The sequence below is a fragment of the Morus notabilis genome, unplaced genomic scaffold (genome assembly GCF_000414095.1).
Source record: "Morus notabilis unplaced genomic scaffold, ASM41409v2 Scaffold698, whole genome shotgun sequence".
Classification (NCBI taxonomy): Eukaryota; Viridiplantae; Streptophyta; class Magnoliopsida; order Rosales; family Moraceae; genus Morus; species Morus notabilis.
The window spans coordinates 11,266-31,338 of NW_010358448.1; the positions used below are offsets into that span (position 1 = coordinate 11,266).

The 20,073-nt window shown below is 34.0% G+C and overlaps 1 protein-coding gene across 1 annotated transcript; it reads left to right on the forward strand.

The window, feature by feature from the left end:
- The first annotated feature begins 11,707 nt into the window (after nucleotides 1-11,707).
- Nucleotides 11,708-19,641, forward strand: LOC21403563 (DNA polymerase delta catalytic subunit). The gene is made up of 20 exons (XM_024161963.1): nucleotides 11,708-11,999; nucleotides 12,127-12,237; nucleotides 13,162-13,268; nucleotides 13,359-13,518; nucleotides 13,962-14,157; nucleotides 14,810-14,945; nucleotides 15,063-15,200; nucleotides 15,587-15,664; nucleotides 16,295-16,386; nucleotides 16,759-16,825; nucleotides 16,989-17,060; nucleotides 17,366-17,452; nucleotides 17,867-17,986; nucleotides 18,079-18,177; nucleotides 18,492-18,599; nucleotides 18,729-18,824; nucleotides 18,973-19,038; nucleotides 19,186-19,242; nucleotides 19,361-19,448; nucleotides 19,550-19,641. The coding sequence occupies exons 1-20, from the start codon at nucleotides 11,744-11,746 to the stop codon at nucleotides 19,639-19,641; spliced, it is 2,226 nt and encodes a 741-aa protein (XP_024017731.1). The 5' UTR covers nucleotides 11,708-11,743.
- Nucleotides 19,642-20,073: the final 432 nt, after the last annotated feature.

A 20,073-nucleotide genomic window follows, 5' to 3' on the forward strand; every position in this document is an offset into this window, starting at 1 on the left:
GAAGCTTTTGTAAACGCCTTTCAAAGTATTTCGTTAGCATTTCGTCGAAGAGGGAGAGTTTCTCTAATTCTATGAATTTTTTTAGAATACTTTTTTCTTGAATATCGTTCAAAAGAATTTAGGAAGGCCTAGTATTCCAGCAATTATTAACCCAAGATTCTAGACTTTTATTAAATGTAAATGAGAGAGAGATCTACCAAGGCAAAAATACTATAGATGCAAGATATAGAAGGGAAATAAATGTTTTATTTTTTACCATTTGCTCATCTGTAAATTTTAAAATGAACTCATCTCATTCGTCGACTATATACAATACTAATATTTCTATCAAATATCAGTTGTACTACATTACAAGTTATCAAGTGTATTCCCCGTTTTTATTTGTGATTCAGTACAATGGTTGGTTCTTGAATTTAGAATTTAGAAAGAATAAATAAATACAATTTAGAAATTTAGAAATATAGAAATAGAATAAGAATGATTCCACTTCAAATTGAATGAAGAAATAAATAAAATAGAATATTATTTAAAATACTCTTTCGAAATATATCAATCGCTCAAATTCGAAGTAATTGTCCATTTGCATACTTTTTCAATCTAATGTGATTTTAACTAGATCCAACGGTCGAAAATTAGGACTACTGGAGAAACTCCCTTTTGTAGTTGCTTTTCCTAACTCTTCCTTTTCATTTTTGAGAGTTTTACCGGTAATCCCTCCCTACCGGAAAATCACATCTGTAACGACCCGACTTTTTAGACTGCTACTTAGATAAGTTAAACATATTTTTCTTATATTAAAATACTTCTTCGACTATGATCAGGCTCTTGGTTATCAAAATTTCAGGATTTTTTTTATTTTTTTTTATAAAACTTCTTTCATCATCAACCTTAAAAGCTTCCACTTATGATTTGGGTAATAGACTTGAACATCAAAGCTAATTGAGGAAAATAATTTTCTGGAGAGCATTAAATTGAAATATGCTTTGCTTCCTTGTATTGAAGCGTAACTAAGTAAATTATATCTGACACTATTTATTTATTTAAGTGAGTATAACTTTAAAAGTGAATTTCATGTATATATAATATACACTAGTACATTAATATGTTACAAGTAAATAATCATTTAAAATCACACTTATAATCATTTTAGGAGCAAAACATCATAAGTATAAAACTTGAGGTTACTCGCTCAATAAATTTTATTCTAGTTCTAATAAAGGAAACTCAAACTTGTTAAAACATATACATTTTTTATAGGATATTTATTATTTGAATAAATGACTTAAAACTTTAAAATAGACTTATTATCTTAGTGCGAAAATTATTTACGTAGTGGTATCCAATACCCTTGCCTTTATCTCTCTATGCCAGTCAATCAACCCATCAATAGTATTTGAGGTGCGGGTAATTACCCAATATACCTACAGCATGAAGAACTTAATGAGGTAAAGCCCAATAAGTATAAATATCCTCACAAAATATTAGCATAAATAAACATCATATAAATATGCATGACCTTTTATGCTCAAATATGGAAATTTATTTTATTACTTTTGGGCCCTGCGCTCGTACCCTTTGCGCGTGAAGAGCGACCCAAACATTTCGTCCAACTACACCCAAGGTCATAAATTATCATTATTAAACCTCTCATCCCCATGAGACAAGGGAAAACCTCTCATTCTCATGGGCCGGAGGGCGGTACGACACTTAACTTATTTTTATTACCTTCGGCTCTTATTTAGGTGAGCATGCGATTATGATCATGTCACAAGAGTATATCATTGCTAATACTTTTAAGAGGCAACATCATATTACACTTATCATTCATGTCACAAAAGAATAACATTATAACTCCCTTAAAGAGACATACATTGCATCATACTCATCATTCATACTATAGAAAATTTGCACAATACAAAAAGGTAATTTTTCAAACATATCTTTTAAAAACACATTCGTGCTATAGGTGAGGTTTGTACTCAGCTGTTTCGCATGCAATCAGTTCACAATCACACTTGCCTTGCCTACCATTAGCCAATTATTTATCTTGATTTACAGTACTCTCGTCATTAGAATATGGTCTTGGATTGACTATTATAGATCATCTATTTAAGGACGCCTAATTCCTTTTATCTAGTTTTAGTAAATCTAGCCTCTTAATATGTACCTTTTTGAACAATTTAATTAATTAATTAATTAATCATAAATTTTAATAAAATATTGAAGAAATAATTATGCAACTGTGATTAATTATTAACTAAATATACTTAATTAATTAAAGTTCTTATTATTAATTAAATATTAAGTAAAATTTAATTGAGAATACTTAAATTATTAACTAATAATGACTAATTATTAATTAATAACTAACACCTTTAAAAATCAATTATTTCAAATTGTTATTAATTAACTGTAAGTGAATAATTAATTAATAATTACTTAAATAAATCATTTTCTTAAAATAACAATTAGTTGTTCAAAATAATCAAGTAACTTAATAATTATTTAAAAAAAGAATTCAAATAGTTTCTTTTTCCTTTTTTTAAAAAAACATTTTCTTAATTCACTAATTAATTTATTTATTTACAAAATAAATTAATTAATTTACTTCATTATAGGCCTATTTATAGGCCTATTTGTAATTTAGTATAGACATAACTTGACCAATACAGCTTTAAGTCAAATGATTCAAATGCCTATTTGTAATTCATTCTCTGTATTTTCATGCCATAAAAATATATTTCATTCCATATTCAAGACTTAGACGAAAATCGCATTTCTATAAGACATATCCTCAAGTACAACTAGATCTAGGGTTTCTAGTTTAGATCTATACCTCCTTCTTCTCTTGGTTGGAGTTCTCCTTTTCTTTTGAGCTCCAAACCTCCTTGATCTCCTTTAAACACCCTCTGGTTAGTTTACACCCAAATAAGGAGGAGAAAATCAACTACAAGACTTGGATCTTAAGCACTTACCTTGCTAGCATTCATGCTTCTTAGAAGTGATGTCTTTGAGACTTGAGGGGTGAAATCAAGGAGAGTTGGGCTGTGAAGAGGCGTGGTTGAGAGGGAGAGATTAAGTAGGGTTTTTCCAGCTTAGAGGAGTGAGAGTGAGAGAGAAAAATGAGTGAGCAAGGTAGGATTTTCTAATGGCATCTTATTCTTTATATATAGGGGCTTTGGAGGGGTAAAATTGAGACTTGCTTTGTCTCCAAATGGGCTGAAAAATCAGACCACAAAAAAAGAAGGGACGTGAGGGAAGAGAGAAAAGAAAAAGAGGGAGAGTAGAGAGAGAAAGGGGTTTCTAGCACTTGATTGGTCCTTTGACTAAGTTTGACTCCTTTTCAAATTAGTTATTTTATTGCGTTATCTTAAGCATGCATGGGTCACTATCACATGGTACTTTGCATGGTACACATTTACGAGACTCTTCCTAATTTAGCCATGCAAATTCTTCAAACAAGTTGGATGCATGCAAGCCTTCTCAATGCATCTAAATAAATCTCCACCCTTGATCAAACCTAATCAAAATCATCTATAATTTCCATCATCGATTTTGTCATCTCCAATATCCACATCATTGGTCAAGCCTAAATACATTTTACACTATCGATCAACTTTAGACCTAAGCTAGACCCTTGATTCGAAATCCCGTCTATAATGGTCTATTAATTCAAATATCTTCGTCATCATTTGTACTAACTAAATAAAATTCAACATAATTTCAAGGTACTTCAATATAAATATTTGACTGAAAATGTCATATATCGTAACGTGCTAATCCTCTCTAGGATTTCTCACACTAAAGAACTAATATTGAAAAATTCTACCAGGTTGACTTCCAATTAAATCATTAAAGAGTCTAATGTAACTCATTCATGAAAGTGGACATTATCATTCAACGAACACATTATCGCCTCAATATATATTTTTATGAAAGTCATGGGAGCAATCGTTGGGTTTAAATATACATGAAATAACTTAAATAATCATCAAACATTAGGTATAACAGGAATTATAATTGGCGTCTAAATTCTTGTAAGTTATATGTCTTGAAATTCTCATTTATTATGCTTTCTTCATTGGACCCTTGATCATCAAGACATTTTAGATCGTCAAAATTCATGTTAATTCATAATTTCAAGCAGAACTTGATCACAGTTAATCATGATTATGATTATACTCAATACATGTACCACCTCATCAGCCTACCGCACGAGATCTCGCTGATATGGAAGTTTACATTTCATTATAAAAGTAATAAATATATGTTTCACAAGAAAATCCTAAGCTAAATTTTACAATTTAAAATTTTCTACCTTAAGATTTTCTCAGGTTTTACAACATCAGATTGAAAATATGTAGAACATACATGCCGTGATTAGAATTGTTCTCATTTTTGTTTTTCACGTTTCTCGAGAAAAAAAAATGAAAACGATTCTAAAATGGCGTTTGACACAATTAAAGACAAAAAAGGGAAATGAAAACGATTTTTTGGTTTAGTGTAAAATGGGAGAGAAATAAAAAATGACTTTTAGTCGTTTTTCATTTTTTTGTTTTCGTTTTCTCCTCTCTCGAGTAGAGAGATGGAGAGAGACATTAATGGATTTTTTTTTTATATTGAAAACAATCTCTTGATAAAATTACCAATCGCATTTTTAAAAATGATTTTTGTCTGAGATTAAAAACGTTTCCATTTTCATACAAAAAACAAAAAAAAAATCATTTTGGAACAAGTTCCAAACGCACTCACAGAGTAGATTTGACGGCAGAAAAGTAGGAAACACCAGTAGTCTCATTTTTGCAGGGACTAGCAGAGAAACTCCCTTCCTTTTTTTACCCTTAAAATCATGAATTCCTGCCGATACTTATGATCAACCAAACTACTATTTTAATAAGGGTGTTTTTTTAGTAGGATTGAAAAAAATGAACTACCGGTTGGTCTTTACTCTTCAGTCGTCAGATCTGTATCAGAAACTGTTTGTTCTATAACTTTTTCAATGTGATGTGCTTTTGACTAAATCCAACAATTAGAAACTGACTACTGGTAGGCCCGGCTTATAAGAGAAGGTCCCTTTTAAAAAACATATAACCTTTAGTAAAACTTTCTCAAACGGGTTTTTATTTTAACATTGTTTTCCTTTTTTTTTTTCTTTGATAAAACATAGTTTATTTTTTATATATGCAACATAATTAATTCTTTTTGAAATTTACATTGACATATGGGGAGTTTTTTTTAGACTATTCTACCGGTAGAACCAGTTCTAACTGTTGGTTTTGGTCAAAATCAAATCAGATTGAAAAAGTATGTAGAACAAACAGTTTCCGATGCATACCTGATGGCTGAAAAAAATAGAACTACCGATAATTCATTTTTTCTGATCCTACTGGAGAAACTCCTGTATGTATACAAATTTTAACATATCTATAATTCTATTAGAACACATGCGTTCAATTGAAATGTACATTGGTTCAACTACTTTTAAAAACAGATAAAACGTATGTTATTTTTTCTTATGGAGTTTCTCTAGTAGTCTGTCCTATTGGTAGTCTCAGTTTTTGATCGTTGAATCTGATCAAAATCACAACAAATTAAAAAAATATGAAGAACAAAAAAATTCTAATATTGATCTAATGGCTGAAAAGTAAGGGCTACTAGTAGTTTATTTTTTCAGGGACTACCAAAGAAATTTCCTTAAAAATATTTATCATACACAAATATATGTTTCTTTCAACAGTTTAAAATACTATATTCACATATGCAATCTTATATCATTTCCTTCTAGTATTTCTCCATTATAATTTTTTTTAATCTGTATAAGAGAGTTTTTTTAACACTCTTTCATTTATGTCAATAAATTAGAGTTCCCTTAAATTATTGATAAAAAATTTGAGAGTTTTTCTAGTAAAAATAGACTATCAATAATATTTTATTTTTCAACCGTCAAAATTTTTATGCACTTTTTAATTTAATATGATTTTGACAATATCTAACAGTTAAAAATTATTCTTGTTTATCTTCTCGAAGACAAACTTATTGGTGCTTGCGGTGTGTGGAAAGAGGTGTTTTGAGCTGGGCCTTTATATGGGTCAAGAAATGGGGTCAAAAAGACCCAATATTAAAGCAACAATAAACAACAATGGGAATATTTTATTGGAGTTTCATTACTGACAAGCAGAAAGGTCTAGTCGAAGCTTTGAAGGCCTTATGGAAGGAAGGGGAGGAAGAAGCTGAGCATAGGCATTGTGCAAGACATGTATAGAGTAATTTCATCAAGTTTTTCAATGGCCAATCCCTTAAAGACAAAATGATGTTTGCTGCAAAGTCTTGTACATAAGCCAGATTTAAAGCCAACATGGAGCTTATCAAGAAAGAAGATGTGAAAGCGTATGCGTGGCTAATGAAGAAGGAATCGGAACATTGGTGTCGAGCTTTCTTCAGAACGACACCAAAATGTGACATCCTTTTGAACAATCTTTGTGAGTGCTTCAACGGTACTAGAAGTATTTTACATGCAAGGGAGAAGCCAATTCTAACATGTCTTTAGATGATCAGGATGTATATTTTAAAGAGGTTTAGCCAACAATGCCTTAACATGGACAATTGGGTTGGTGAGATAGGGCCTAAGATATTTAGGGTGCGTTTGGAACTCGTTCTAAAATAATTTTATTTTTTGTATGAAAATAGAAATGAAAACGTTTTCAGTCTCAGATAGAAATTAAAAATAAAACTGCGTTTGGTAGTTTTTTTAAGAGATCATTTTCAGTATAAAAAAATCGATTAATGTTTTTTTCTCTCTTTACTCGAGAATGGAGAAAACGGAAATAAAAAATAAAAAACGACTAAAATTTATTTTTTATTTCTCTCATTTTACGCTAAACTAAAAAATCGTTTTCATTTTCGTTTTTCGTCTTTAAGTGTACCAAGCGCCGTTTTTCTTCTGTTTTCATTTTTTTTCTCAAAACACGTGAAAAACAAAAATGAAAACAACTTTAAACACACCCTTAATATATTTGAGACAGCGAAGTTGGAAGCAAGGGAATTTAGGTGTGAATGGGCAGGGGATCAAAATGGTCTCGTTTATTTCACCGATTCGAGTTTTAAGTTTTAAGTTTTTACAGTAAAAAGTTATCAGAAAATATCACATCTAATTTTTTCTGCTACAGTGAAAAGTTCTCACAAAGTGTCACATCTCAGCTCGAATTGAAAACTCGAATCCGCGAAGTGAACGAGACGCAAGTGATCAGCTTAACGGCACAGTGCTTTGCAGTTGACTTAAACTCTAGGAAATGTGTAGTTGCCACAAGTGGGATTTATCTGGTATTCCTTGTGCTCATGCCATTGTCTGCATCTGGAGTAGGCGTAAGGAACCGGAAGAATATGTTGATGCTTGTTATAAGAAAGAGGCATATTTAAAGATTTAAAACAACCGAATCTATCCGATTACAAACCAAGAAGATTGGCCTCATAGTGGTAACATCCCCATGATTAAACCGTTATACAAAAAGCAAGCAGGAAGGCCCGCTAAGCTTAGGAGACTACAGCATGATGAGCTGATCAATCCGAAGGGAACCAAGATGAGCAGACATTATGTCAAGGTCAAATGTGGTCGTTGTGGGAAAGAAGGACACAACCAGCGTAGCTGTATTAAATTGCAAGAAGCGGCAGAGCAGGTATTATGTATTAACTTACATTTTTTACTTGTAACCGAAATTTAGTTCAGGCATTTTAGTAATCCAATTCCACTTTTTGATTACATGCTGCAAAGAAGAAAACCAAAAGGAATGCCCTACCACCCAAGTCCAATGTTGATCCCACGACGATGACAGCTCAATCAAGCCAACCAATGTCCACCCAACAAAATCCAATAGCAGCACAACAAAGTCCGGTAAGACAACATTTGTTATGCTAATGTGAGAGTGCTACTACCTTATTGTTGTAAGAGTATAATCAAAATTTTTCCTCTTTCTTGTCATGTAGACAAACACTTGGAGGTGTTTCAAGATGACTACTAGGAAAAATGTTATATCGCCATGGTCTTCTCCGTGACTTAATAAAACAACATTGCCAGAGGTTCCACCTACTAGATCAAGCCGCCGAGTTAAGAAAACAGCAGGGAGACTCCTTCTTTTGACAGAAAGCATCATACGTGTGTCTTTTGACAAACATTTACGGACAACTTATATTTTGACACTGTATTCTTAACAATGTGGTGTTTTGAATTCTTAGTTAATGTCAAAGTCCTTTTTGTGATGCATGTTCTCATTGTCAGTAGGTTATCAATTGTTAGTTCATGTCAAAGTCCATTTTGCTATAACATCAATACGACAACAGGCTGAAACATAACAAAATACAAATGACTTTGTCATCAAACTATTTTTCATTGAATCCGCATTGTTCCAATTTGACAGCATTCCAAAACAGAGCTTATATAATACAACATATCATACCTTCACTTCAACAACAATACAACAACAATTAATACACAACAAAATACAAGAAACTCTGCCATCAAACTTTTTTGCATTTTGAGCAATTCAATTTCAGCTTGCATTCTTCAAATTTCATCATCCTTCTCCACAATTGTTGCTTCTAAGTTCTCAACTTCACTCTCTAACCATGCAACATCATCATCTCGATCGAGCCTCCTCAGCAATCTTGGCAGCATTTCATTCACACTAGGATCAATCCACATCCCCTATTACATTCATCCTGGTGAATCACAAAATCAGTGTAAATGGCAGTGGCTAAATGAAGAAAGGGAACTCAACCTAATTTCTGATATTCATGTCTCAATCCAAACTTACACCTAACAAATACAGTATATCCTATTTCTCAAACTCAATCACAACAACGAATATACAAAAACTTTGTATAAGCAACATCCCCAAAACTGTCTTCCCGGATTTAATCGGGTCCTTGCAGTCTTCACAACACATTCTAACTTACAGTGACATCTTGGCTGCACTCTGCTATCAACCTCCTCATTATTTTCTCCTTCCCATCGTCTAGATTTGGGCCCAATATTTGTAAAGCTCTGCGAACACTTCCTACCTCTGCTACTACTGTTGGCCGTCATTCATGAACTCACGCACAGAGTAGTGACCCAGGGCTGTGATTCTTCAGGTCCAATTTAAACAAAATCAGATGCGGCGGAGAAAGGGGATGGTGATTTGGGAATTAGGGCAAACGTCCGAAATGTACACGACAGAAAGGGGAAGGCTGATAAGGGGATGCCAATATGGGCAAAAACGCCAATTCATAGTAGAATAATATTACAAGCATCAGCGTCTTCCGCATGGCACTTATGCTATGTTTGATTGGAAGAAAAGAAAATTGGAAGAAAAGAAAAGAAGATAGAAATGAAATATGAAAGTGATGAAAAATAACAATGATAGAAAAAAAAATTGATTTTTTTTTATGTTGTTTGGTATGAGAAGATGGAAAGAAAATGAGTTTACCTTCACTTGTTTGGTATTGAAAGTTAAATTAGGAGGAAAGAAAAAATCTTACTCGTAAATTACTTTTATACCCTTAAATTTTTTACTTGGATGTTGATGGAGAAAATGATAGTTTAGTAACTTTGTTCACGAGTTGTCTCCATTTTTCATCCCATTTTCTGCCCACTTATAAAAAGAAAAAAAATGGTGGAACCTACATGTATTATTTTTCACTCTATTTTCTCTTCCTTTCTCTTTTCTCTCCTACCAAATAACCTACATTTTCATTTTCTCTCATAAAATTTCTCCACTTTCTTCCTTCCTTATACTTTTCTTTCCTACTAAATATACTATTAACATTCAAATTTTAATTGAGGGGATAAAAAAGAGAAATTTGTGACAACGGTGAATATTTCAAGGGGAAAATATGTTAATTTTAAAGGGGGCATTTTGTTACAACTCCTATTCAGGAGGAATACATGTAATTAGTCCTAGATATTTATATAAATACAAATTATAAAAAAAATATAGTCATACACTAGCTTCGTCCCTCTTAATAAGTCTTAAAAGTTACTCTTTCGGTCAAAATAAATAGTTGACTGAGAGAAGAGAATATGCATTGATCATAAATTTGCAGTTGTTGTGTTCGGTGGTTGCCTTAATTCGGTCCGTTTAATTCGTTGATTTGAGTTTTTAATTTGAGTTGAGATGTAATTTTATGTGAAAATTTTTGTTGATTTGAATTTTTAATTTGAGTTGAGATGTAATTTTATGTGAAAATTTTTTATTGTAATAAAAAAATTAAATGTGATTATTTATGAGAACTTTTTACTGTAACAAAACTCAAATTTTAAACTCAAATAAGCGAAACGAACAGGTACTCGAGTGAATAACTTGGGTGAAGTTTGCATTCGCCGATAGCTAACTCGAACCCACACTCGAAAATTTATTCGAGTCAACCACCCATTCTCGAGTTTATCCTACCCCATCAACTCGAGTTTACTCTAGTACTTATTCCTTCGTGTGCACCTACAATCGCGATTCCTGACCCCATGCTTCAGAGCTCGCTCTTCCATCGCAACTCTCAACTTCTGTTTCGGCATCAGAATCAGTATTATCGCTACCAGGTAGAATTTATCAAAATTGACCCTTTTTTCACCCGAACCATAGTTCGTTGATAAAATTCCAAACTTAAAAAAGCATTTGTTCTTGTAGAGCAGAGAATGAAGTGGAGTGTGACAGAAGATATGGAATTTGACAACAAGAACGATGGGTATCACGCTGAGGAGAAGAATGAAGCATACCAGACAGGGGCAGAGAGCCACCACGAGGAAATCAGACTTGTCATTTTAATTCGCTGTCCTCAATGAGCATGGCGTAGCTCGGCGGAGGAGCGCCGGTGGAGTTGGCCATGATCGGAGGAGGAGGGGGAGCTGGGTTGGGAGTGTGGAATTCGGCAGATGAAGAGAGATAGCTTCGTGGGTTTTCTTAGAAACAGCGACATTGGATCACCATGAATGGCACCGGAGAGGATAATGGTGGTTTGTCGACTGTCGTTTAGTAGGAACGTTATCAATGCAGTGGTTGCTGTAAAGTGTTAGCTGTGAACTAGAGAGAGAGAAGAAGAAGACGATGATGATGACAGCTGATCAGTTTAGCTGGTGGGCTGTATTAAATGCCCAGTATTCCATGAAATGGGCCTGGCCGAGTGTTTGTTCATCTAAAAAGCACTTTCCTCAACGTTTATTTTTTCTCTCCTCAATATTCACAACTCAAGTCTTATTAAATACCTAAACACAACTCAAAAAATTTCTCATCTTAAACCATAACTCAAATTTATACAACTAAATACAAACTCAAATTATAATTTTATTTCAAATTATAATTTAAATTTAACTCAAAACTTACACTCTAACCACACTCTAAAAGAACAAACCCGTATCGAGATAATTCTCATTTTCGGTCTACTAACATATAATTTATCCATTGAACTTAATTAAGTCTCAATTGAGAATTATGCCTTATACTTATTCACATTATACTACTGTTTAGTATAAATGAAATTTCCCTTTAAAAAAAATTGCAACAATTCAAACTGTTGGGCATTAACTTTTTGATAGTCTTGAAATGTAAGGTATACAAATGTAAAACTATTCCTATATCCTCCACAGCCTCACGTGCAACGCACCTGATCAGAACCCCTTGTAAATAAATACCCAACCTCAAAACTGGCGGGAATTTCATTTCTACTCACTCGCTCGCGCTTCTCAAACCATCTCCGGCGAAGAGAGAGAAAGAGAAAGATGAACAACGGCGGAAGAAAACGCCCACCGCCGCCGCCGCAGCCGTCGCCGGCGAATCCTCCGAAGCACCAAGCGGCCTCGCAGGAGGACGAGTTCGTCGATGAGGACGTCTTCCTCGACGAAACCCTCCTCCCGGAGGACGAGGACTCCCTTATCCTCCGTGACCTCGACAAGCGCCACGCCCTCGCCTCCCGCCTCTCCCGATGGGCCCGTCCTCCTCTCTCCGATGACTACGCCTCCGCCTCGCGCAACGTTGGTCAGTTTGTTGTTTTTCTCCCAAATTTCCTTTCTTGCATTGTGCTTGTTTGGCGCTAATTGCATTTCGCCCTAGGGTTCGTGGAAATTTTCGATTTGGTCTGGTTTATGGATTTTGTCGATTGCAGTTTTTCAGCAGTTGGAGATTGATTATGTGATTGGGGAGAGCCACCGGGAATTGCTGCCTAATTCTTTGGGACCAGCCGCCATTATCAGAATCTTTGGAGTTACGAGAGAAGGTGAGTTATTATTATGCATTTTCTGTTATGTTGATGTTTGTTTACTGAGAAAGTTGTGTCATTTTCTTTTTTAATTTACTTCTGAACTCCTAGACTTTGTAAAAATGACACTAAATTTAGCTATACAAAAAGAGCGCTTTGTTTGAGCTGAAAAGGAAGCTACACTACTTCTGGTAAATTTGTTTTCTTCATACAAGAAGTTGACTAAAATAGTTTAAAAGAGAAAAGGATATGGTGGCCAAGCGTTTGGCCTAGGATGACTAGAAATAGAGTTGGATAGAATTCTGGTAGAAATCTTGCTCATTTTTAAGTCTTTTACATGTTCTGTAAATGGCTTTAGCATAAGGGAGCTCTTGTAATTATGTTAAGGGTATCTTGTAGCACTTCAACAAAACTGAAAGATGTTAACTTTTCATTTTGTTTTGGTTTTTTATAGACTTTTCGTTGTTACCGACTTTACCATATAAAAGTAGTATTCTTGGCGGAGAAAAGACTAGGTCTAATTATCTCTTAGTGCATGAAATTCATATGTGTGCAAGTGTTTAAGAGCTAATCTGTGGATGTGATTTGTGCTTTATTTAAACCATGCCAATGGTAATGATTGTAGAGATGATTCCATCTAAATTATCGTAATTTTTTGTTTTCAAGGGTGATTTTGGAACCAGTTTTTAGAGGGAATTTATAAAATGACGGAATTTCTCAAGCTGACAAAATGGCAATGTTTGTAAATCTCAAATTTATTGACTAGGTAAATCTCATAGCTAGTGACTAATAATGGGTGAATCTCATATGGACCAACTAAAATAGTTGGTAAATCTTATAATTACCAAGTAAATTCGAACATTTTCTTTATTATTTGTAAATCAAGCATTTTACCGATACAAAAAAAAGGTTTATTTACTATAACTTCTCCGTTTTCTATAGGACATAGTGTCTGCTGTAATGTGCATGGATTTGAGCCGTACTTCTACATCAGCTGCCCACCTGGAATGGGACCTGATGATATCTCCCACTTTCATCAAATTCTGGAGGTATTGGGTTTTTTCCACTTTACCGGAGCAGATTACTATATTTAACCAGCTTAATGTGATTAATTGTCCTTTTGATCCATAATGTTTCAGAGAAGGATGAGGGAGATGAATAGGAACAGCAAGGTACCCAAATTCATTCGCCGTATCGAGATGGTCCAGAAGAGGAGTATAATGTACTATCAGCAGCAGAATTCTCACCCTTTTCTCAAAATTGTTGTTGCTCTTCCTACAATGGTTGCCAGCTGTCGTGGTAAAGTTTTTACCTTTATTCATGTGCAGTTACTTACTGATATACATGGTCGGGAGATGCTGGCTTTTTTGTTTGAGTTTGTGTTTTTTGAATTTCACTTTGCTTTTGAATTGCCTACTTTTAAGAAAAGGATGGTTTTACTCTTTTTTTTTTCTTTTAAAGGTTACGGATAGCTTACTCTTGGATGTGCATAATATATACGTTAAATATATATAAATACATGTATAGGTATATATATTGTGTTCTTCTACTCTCTATGGTGTAGTATTTTGGATACATGTACTGCTCTTAGTGAGAAATTTATGTGGAGAGCAAAGTATAACTTCATCTCATTGTCCCCGGTTTTTATTTTGTGATCTAATACTGTATCACATAGCCTGTAGTGAATTGAAGTATGCCAATTTTATGCTGCTTTTGGGCCTAATGCTCAAATTGATTGGCAGGTATACTTGATAGAGGCATACAAATTGATGGATTGGGTACGAAGAGCTTTATGACGTATGAAAGCAATGTTCTTTTTGCTCTTCGTTTCATGATTGATTGCAATGTAGTTGGTGGCAACTGGATTGAAGTACCTGCTGGAAAATACAAGAAGACAGCAAAAACTTTGTCATACTGCCAGCTAGAATTTGATTGTCTGTATCCTTAAAGATGATAGGACTATATTGCATGATGCATCTTATAATTTCTTTGGCTTGCTAATCTAATGTGCCCATATAACTTCTGGCGTTTCTATGGTTGGTAGCTCATGATTTGGCTCAAACAAGGAAACCTTGTGCTTAGATTCCATCTTCATGGTGTCTTACATGTCGCAAGATTGACGAGTGTTGACCATTTTTTTTTCTCCCCATAAAGTGGCTGAGATCTGTGGTGGAGATTCTGATAGAGCTAGGGTTCGAGTTGGCATTCCCTCCATTTTGTACATTTTTATTCACTGAAAAGGTTACGGGTTTTGGAACAAGTAAAAGAGTGGTGGTATTTTGAAAATATGTTGTCTGGGGAGGTTATACGGCTCGGACCAAATAGTATAATCTTTTAGGATAAACTTCTTTCTGGGTTTTGTCTTCGAGCCAGTCTATAGACACTTCAGTCTTTTTTAAATATTGAGTTGTTAGGATGTTGCTCAGACAGGCACATGCACATATTGCTTTTCCCTTTTGATTTTGTTTCTGTCTTGATTTTGTATTACTTATTTACTCCTTTGTTTTTGTTGTATTCTTTGATTTGATTATCATTGTGCAGAAAAAGATGCTTCATTCCTGATATACCTTTCCTTAACAATTGCTCTTAGATATTCGGAACTGATCAGCCATACACCAGAAGCAGAATTTTCAAAGATGGCTCCTTTTCGCATATTGAGTTTTGACATTGAATGTGCTGGTCGTAAAGGTCATTTTCCTGAGCCTGGCCATGATCCTGTCATCCAGGTCGGACCTGTTCATCTCATCTAGTGAACCAAAAATTTGCTAACTGCCCAGTGTGTTGGTCACTCTGTTTAAAAAATAATACTGAAATTGTTCCTTTTTTGTTTTTTTCTTTCATAGGTTGCCAATCTAGTTACTTTACAGGGAGAGAGCCAGCCATTTATCCGTAATGTCATGACCCTTAAATCATGTGCTCCTATAGTTGGTGTGGACGTGATGTCCTTTGATACGGAAAGAGAAGTCTTGTTAGCTTGGAGGGTATTGTTTTTTATTACTTATTTTTACAAAAAGAAAACTGTTGCTGTTCTATTAAGGTATTTTGTCGCATGAATAAACCGTTCTCAAGGACTGAATCGTTTTTATCTTGCCTGATTGATCTTCATTAGTTACTAAAAGGATCTATAGGAGAGGATTTTTTTCCATTTCTTTTCTAATGTTGGTTGCTCTAGCGCTATACTATCTGTCTGTCTTTTTGTTTGATTTATTTTAAGCTTATGCATGATGTTTGTTAGTTCAGGCTTCATGAAATCTTATTTTGGTGAACATGCATAGAAGTTGTTGTACTCTGTAGCAGATGATATTTATTTTTATTTGTTGATTTTTGCATTTAAGTTTAGAGTCTGAAATTTTTTTTTTTCTTACAGGATTTTATTAATAAAGTTGACCCTGATATCATTATTGGTTATAACATTTGCAAATTTGATACGCCATATCTCATAGAGGTAACTGATTTATTTTAATCTCCTGCTGTTTCTATGCAGGTTTTCACAGTAAAATTCTCTATTTATTGTAATACTCATCATTAAGCTTTAGTTTTGATGGCAGATCATATTTTAATCTGTTCTAAATTCCTGAGCAAGATGCCTGTGATCACCTAAAAACATGATTGACATTAAACCAACAAGTATAATAAAACAGCATACACCCTAACAATTTCTAGAACAAAACCACAGAGTGGGGAGTATTATATATATTTTGTACGAATGTATATGTATGTGTGTATGTAGATTGAAAATCCTGGGAGTAGGATATTTGGCAATACAATGCTAGATCAATCTTATATCCCACGTCTCTTCTCCGGTATGAGATTCCTACTCTTACTAGGAAAAGGTGACCAAGAGGAATTGAATTCTTTATTTCACTCCAGAACATAAAATCAACCCATACTTTTGGCATATGCCTATTTTAACAACAAAACTACAATTTGGCAATCCTGGTTCCTTCCTGCTATCCAAATGTAGCCCCAGGTTTTGGAACGAATATCTGAGTCTAGTCAAAATGCCATTTTGTATGTGAGCATATTTGGTCATATTTGCTGCTGAGATAATTGAATGTAATGTTTTGGTACACAGAGAGCAGAGACCTTGGGAATATCAGAATTTCCAATATTGGGTCGCATCAGAAACAGTAGGGTTCGTGTCAAAGATACCACCTTCTCTTCAAGGTGATATTTACTACAATAAGAATAAATTACTTCAGCTCAATTGTGTATACACTCCCCAAAGTTTAGATAGGTTGACGCTATTATCAGAAATTATAAACCTTGGTAATTATTTCCTCTAATTTAGGATTGTGTTGGAACTGAAGACAATCGGGAGCTTTCATTTACATCATTATTAATTAAAACAAAGTAACTGAAGATCCATGAGTATGTTACATGCCCACTAAAAAATAATGCGATTGTCTCTACAACCTCTTGCAGTAATTTTACGGCCACATGGATCTGTTATGTGAATTTTCTAAAGTTTTCTTTTTTGTTTGTTTGTTTTGTTTTTCTTTCCTGAACCACTTTTAATAACATTTGGCTTGTTTACAGACAGTATGGGACCCGGGAGAGCAAAGAAGTAACAATTGAAGGGAGAGTCCAATTTGATTTGCTCCAGGTTCTTTTTTGTCTATTTATTCTTTCCATAGCATCTCTTATTCTCTTTGCAGCTACACTTTCATGGGTCAACAAGGTCTCTGTTCATAATGCTCTATTGGCATCTCAATCAGTTTGTAGTCTTTTTTTTTATTATTTTTTAATTTTTTTTTTTTAAATTGTAGGCTATGCAACGGGATTATAAATTGAGTTCATACTCTTTGAACTCTGTCTCGGCGCATTTCCTTTCTGAGCAGGTGAGGCTTTGGGTTCCATCTGCTATTAGTAGTACATACAACTCTCTTATTAATAGGTTTATTGCGTATCACAGATGCATGCAATTGCATCAAAATGTGTTTTTACTTTTTTGGCAACGTCTTTTTAAGTTTTATTGATGATAAATAGAGCAATTAGGTTGTTGAATGAGGTTGGTATTCCATGATGATTCATCACCAACCGCACCTCATCAAAATAAGAAAAATTATCGTTTTCCTTCTCTTTTATTTTTAGCTTGATATATTTTGTGTTAAACATTGTTTATCCGTTGATTTTTTCTACACAGAAAGAGGATGTGCACCACTCAATAATTTCTGATCTCCAGAATGGGAATGCGGAAACCAGAAGGCGACTCGCCGTATATTGTCTGAAGGTGCATTTCTTTTTTTTTTCTTTTTTTCTTTTTTTTTTTGTAGAAACAAAATTTTATTGAAGTAAAGAAAGTTACATAGAAAATAAAAAAATAAAAAAATAAAAATCTGAGGACAATAAGTTCCCAAGATAGTACACAGAGGACCATTGAAACTGGAATAAACAAAGCACACTAAAAAAAAAAAAAAACCCAAGTGGTCAATTGATCTGTTGGTTTGCTCCCTCATTGTTTAGGGTTCTAATCCTCAGTCCCACCGACCTAGTGAATAACTACAAAGTTTCAAGCCTCAAAAAGATTGTTGGATTTGTTGAAGACTCCAGTTTTCAACTTCGAGTATGCATTGAGAGGGGTTAGAGGATTTATGGGTCATTAAAAAAAGTGACAAAAATAAGCCTATATTGTATTTCCTTTCAGGATGCTTATCTTCCACAGAGGCTTTTGGACAAACTGATGTACATTTACAATTATGTGGAGATGGCTCGAGTTACAGGTGTTCCCATCTCTTTTCTTCTATCGAGAGGGCAAAGCATTAAGGTCAGTATGAAAATTTTGGCGATAATGAACTTTGACAACTGTGCAAAATGATAAAATTGGTAGACTTTAGGATTTTAATTTGCTGCCTCCAGGTGCTTTCTCAACTTCTTAGGAAGGCAAAACAAAAAAACCTCGTTATTCCAAACGCCAAACAGGCTGGATCAGAACAAGGAACATATGAAGGTGCCACTGTAAGTTCCACTTCTGTCCTTGTGCTGCTGAACACAGCATTTTCATGCTTGCTTTTGTAGGAGGGACTATATATGCTTTACTGAAGATTCTGTGTTGTGGCCTTGATTAATATTTTGGGATTTGAGGTAAAACTAACAAGACAATCTTACCATGAATTCTGAAGAAAATTTATGAATTTGGTGAAAGTGTAGAGGCTCTAAATTGTCTCCATTAACTGTGGTTTCAATTTTTAGCTAGACATTGAGGCCTTTTTTTCTCACCCCTGTTTCTTTCATGCATCTTATAATTTTGTTGTGAAATTTATAAACCTCAGGTTTTGGAGGCAAAAGCGGGATTTTACGAAAAACCTATTGCAACATTGGATTTTGCATCTCTGTATCCATCAATTATGATGGCGTATAATTTATGTTACTGCACTTTGGTAAATATTCTTACAATTTTCATACTTTCCTCATCCATTTATTTATTTTTAAGCTTGTTAAATGCAGTCTCTTCCAAAATTGAGAGGCTTTGGCAGGAGTTTTTTAACCTCTTGTTTCTCTGTTTGAAGGTGACACCTGAAGATGTACGTAAACTCAATCTCCCTCTAGAGTGCGTTAACAAAACTCCCTCTGGTGAAACATTTGTTAAGTCAAGTTTACAAAAGGTAAGTCTTCTAGTAACGTAATTAAAATTTTTGTCTTTCTTCCTTTCCTTTTGTTTTAAAGACAGCGCTTCTTGAAATAATTATTTTGTGAATGTCACGTAGCTTGAAATGATGAAATAAAACGGAATCTATAATGATTTTGTTTCAGGGAATACTTCCTGAAATCCTTGAAGAACTTTTAGCTGCTCGTAAAAGGGCAAAAGCAGACTTAAAGGTCATTACTCGTTTCAGTAATTCAATGCAGTTGTTTTCTGTTTCTTCATTTTAGTTTATTTGTTTGCCTTTTCAGTTAATTCATTTATTTGTAGCTTATAACGTTACTTATTGCTTCTATTATTTTCCTTTTATTTTTATGTTCCAGGAAGCAAAGGATCCCCTTGAGAAGGCAGTGCTAGATGGCCGACAGCTAGCATTAAAAGTATACTTTCATTTAATCTTCCCTTTTTTTGTGGTATTTTAGGTTTTAAGATGTAATTAAACGAGCTCCTTATCTTATTTTCTCTGCTCTAAACTTGATGACGTTCTTGTCCTTCTAGATAAGTGCAAATTCTGTGTATGGGTTTACTGGAGCTACTGTTGCTCAGTTACCATGTCTAGAGATCTCTTCAAGTGTTACAAGCTACGGTATAAATTACTTTGTGAACTAATTAATTATCCTCCGAATGTTCTGAAAGAAAATTTCTATTGAGTTATGCTTGATCACATGGATTTGCTGCTTTGTGAAGGTCGACAAATGATTGAGCATACAAAAAAACTTGTAGAAGACAAATTTACTACACTTGGGGGCTATGAACACAATGCTGAGGTGTGCATCTAGATTTTCTCTTGCAATGCTGTTCAGTCTTTAGTCATGCTATGGCTGATATGCTTACGTGTGGCATGGCTTTCACTCCTACGATCTTTAGGTATATAATGTTTAGTAACTTTGAAAAAATGACTAATCACCCAAGTAGGGTTCCGTTTCTAATCTGGTTGTATTAGCGTTCAAGAACAAGTGAACATTTCATATAATGCTCATCATCTATAAATTAATCGATTCTCTAAGGCCGTTTATTTTCTTCTCGATCCTAAGTTTGTTGTTTGAGAATAGAAAAGTCAACTTTATTTATTTGAAGTTCTTTTACATCTTATAGATTTCTAGTAGTTTTTTTTTTTTTTTTTTTCAAATAACTTTGAGCGTAAGCAATGGCTTTTTATTTTTTTTCCTGAAAACATGCCTTTGACGTTATATATATATATATATATATAT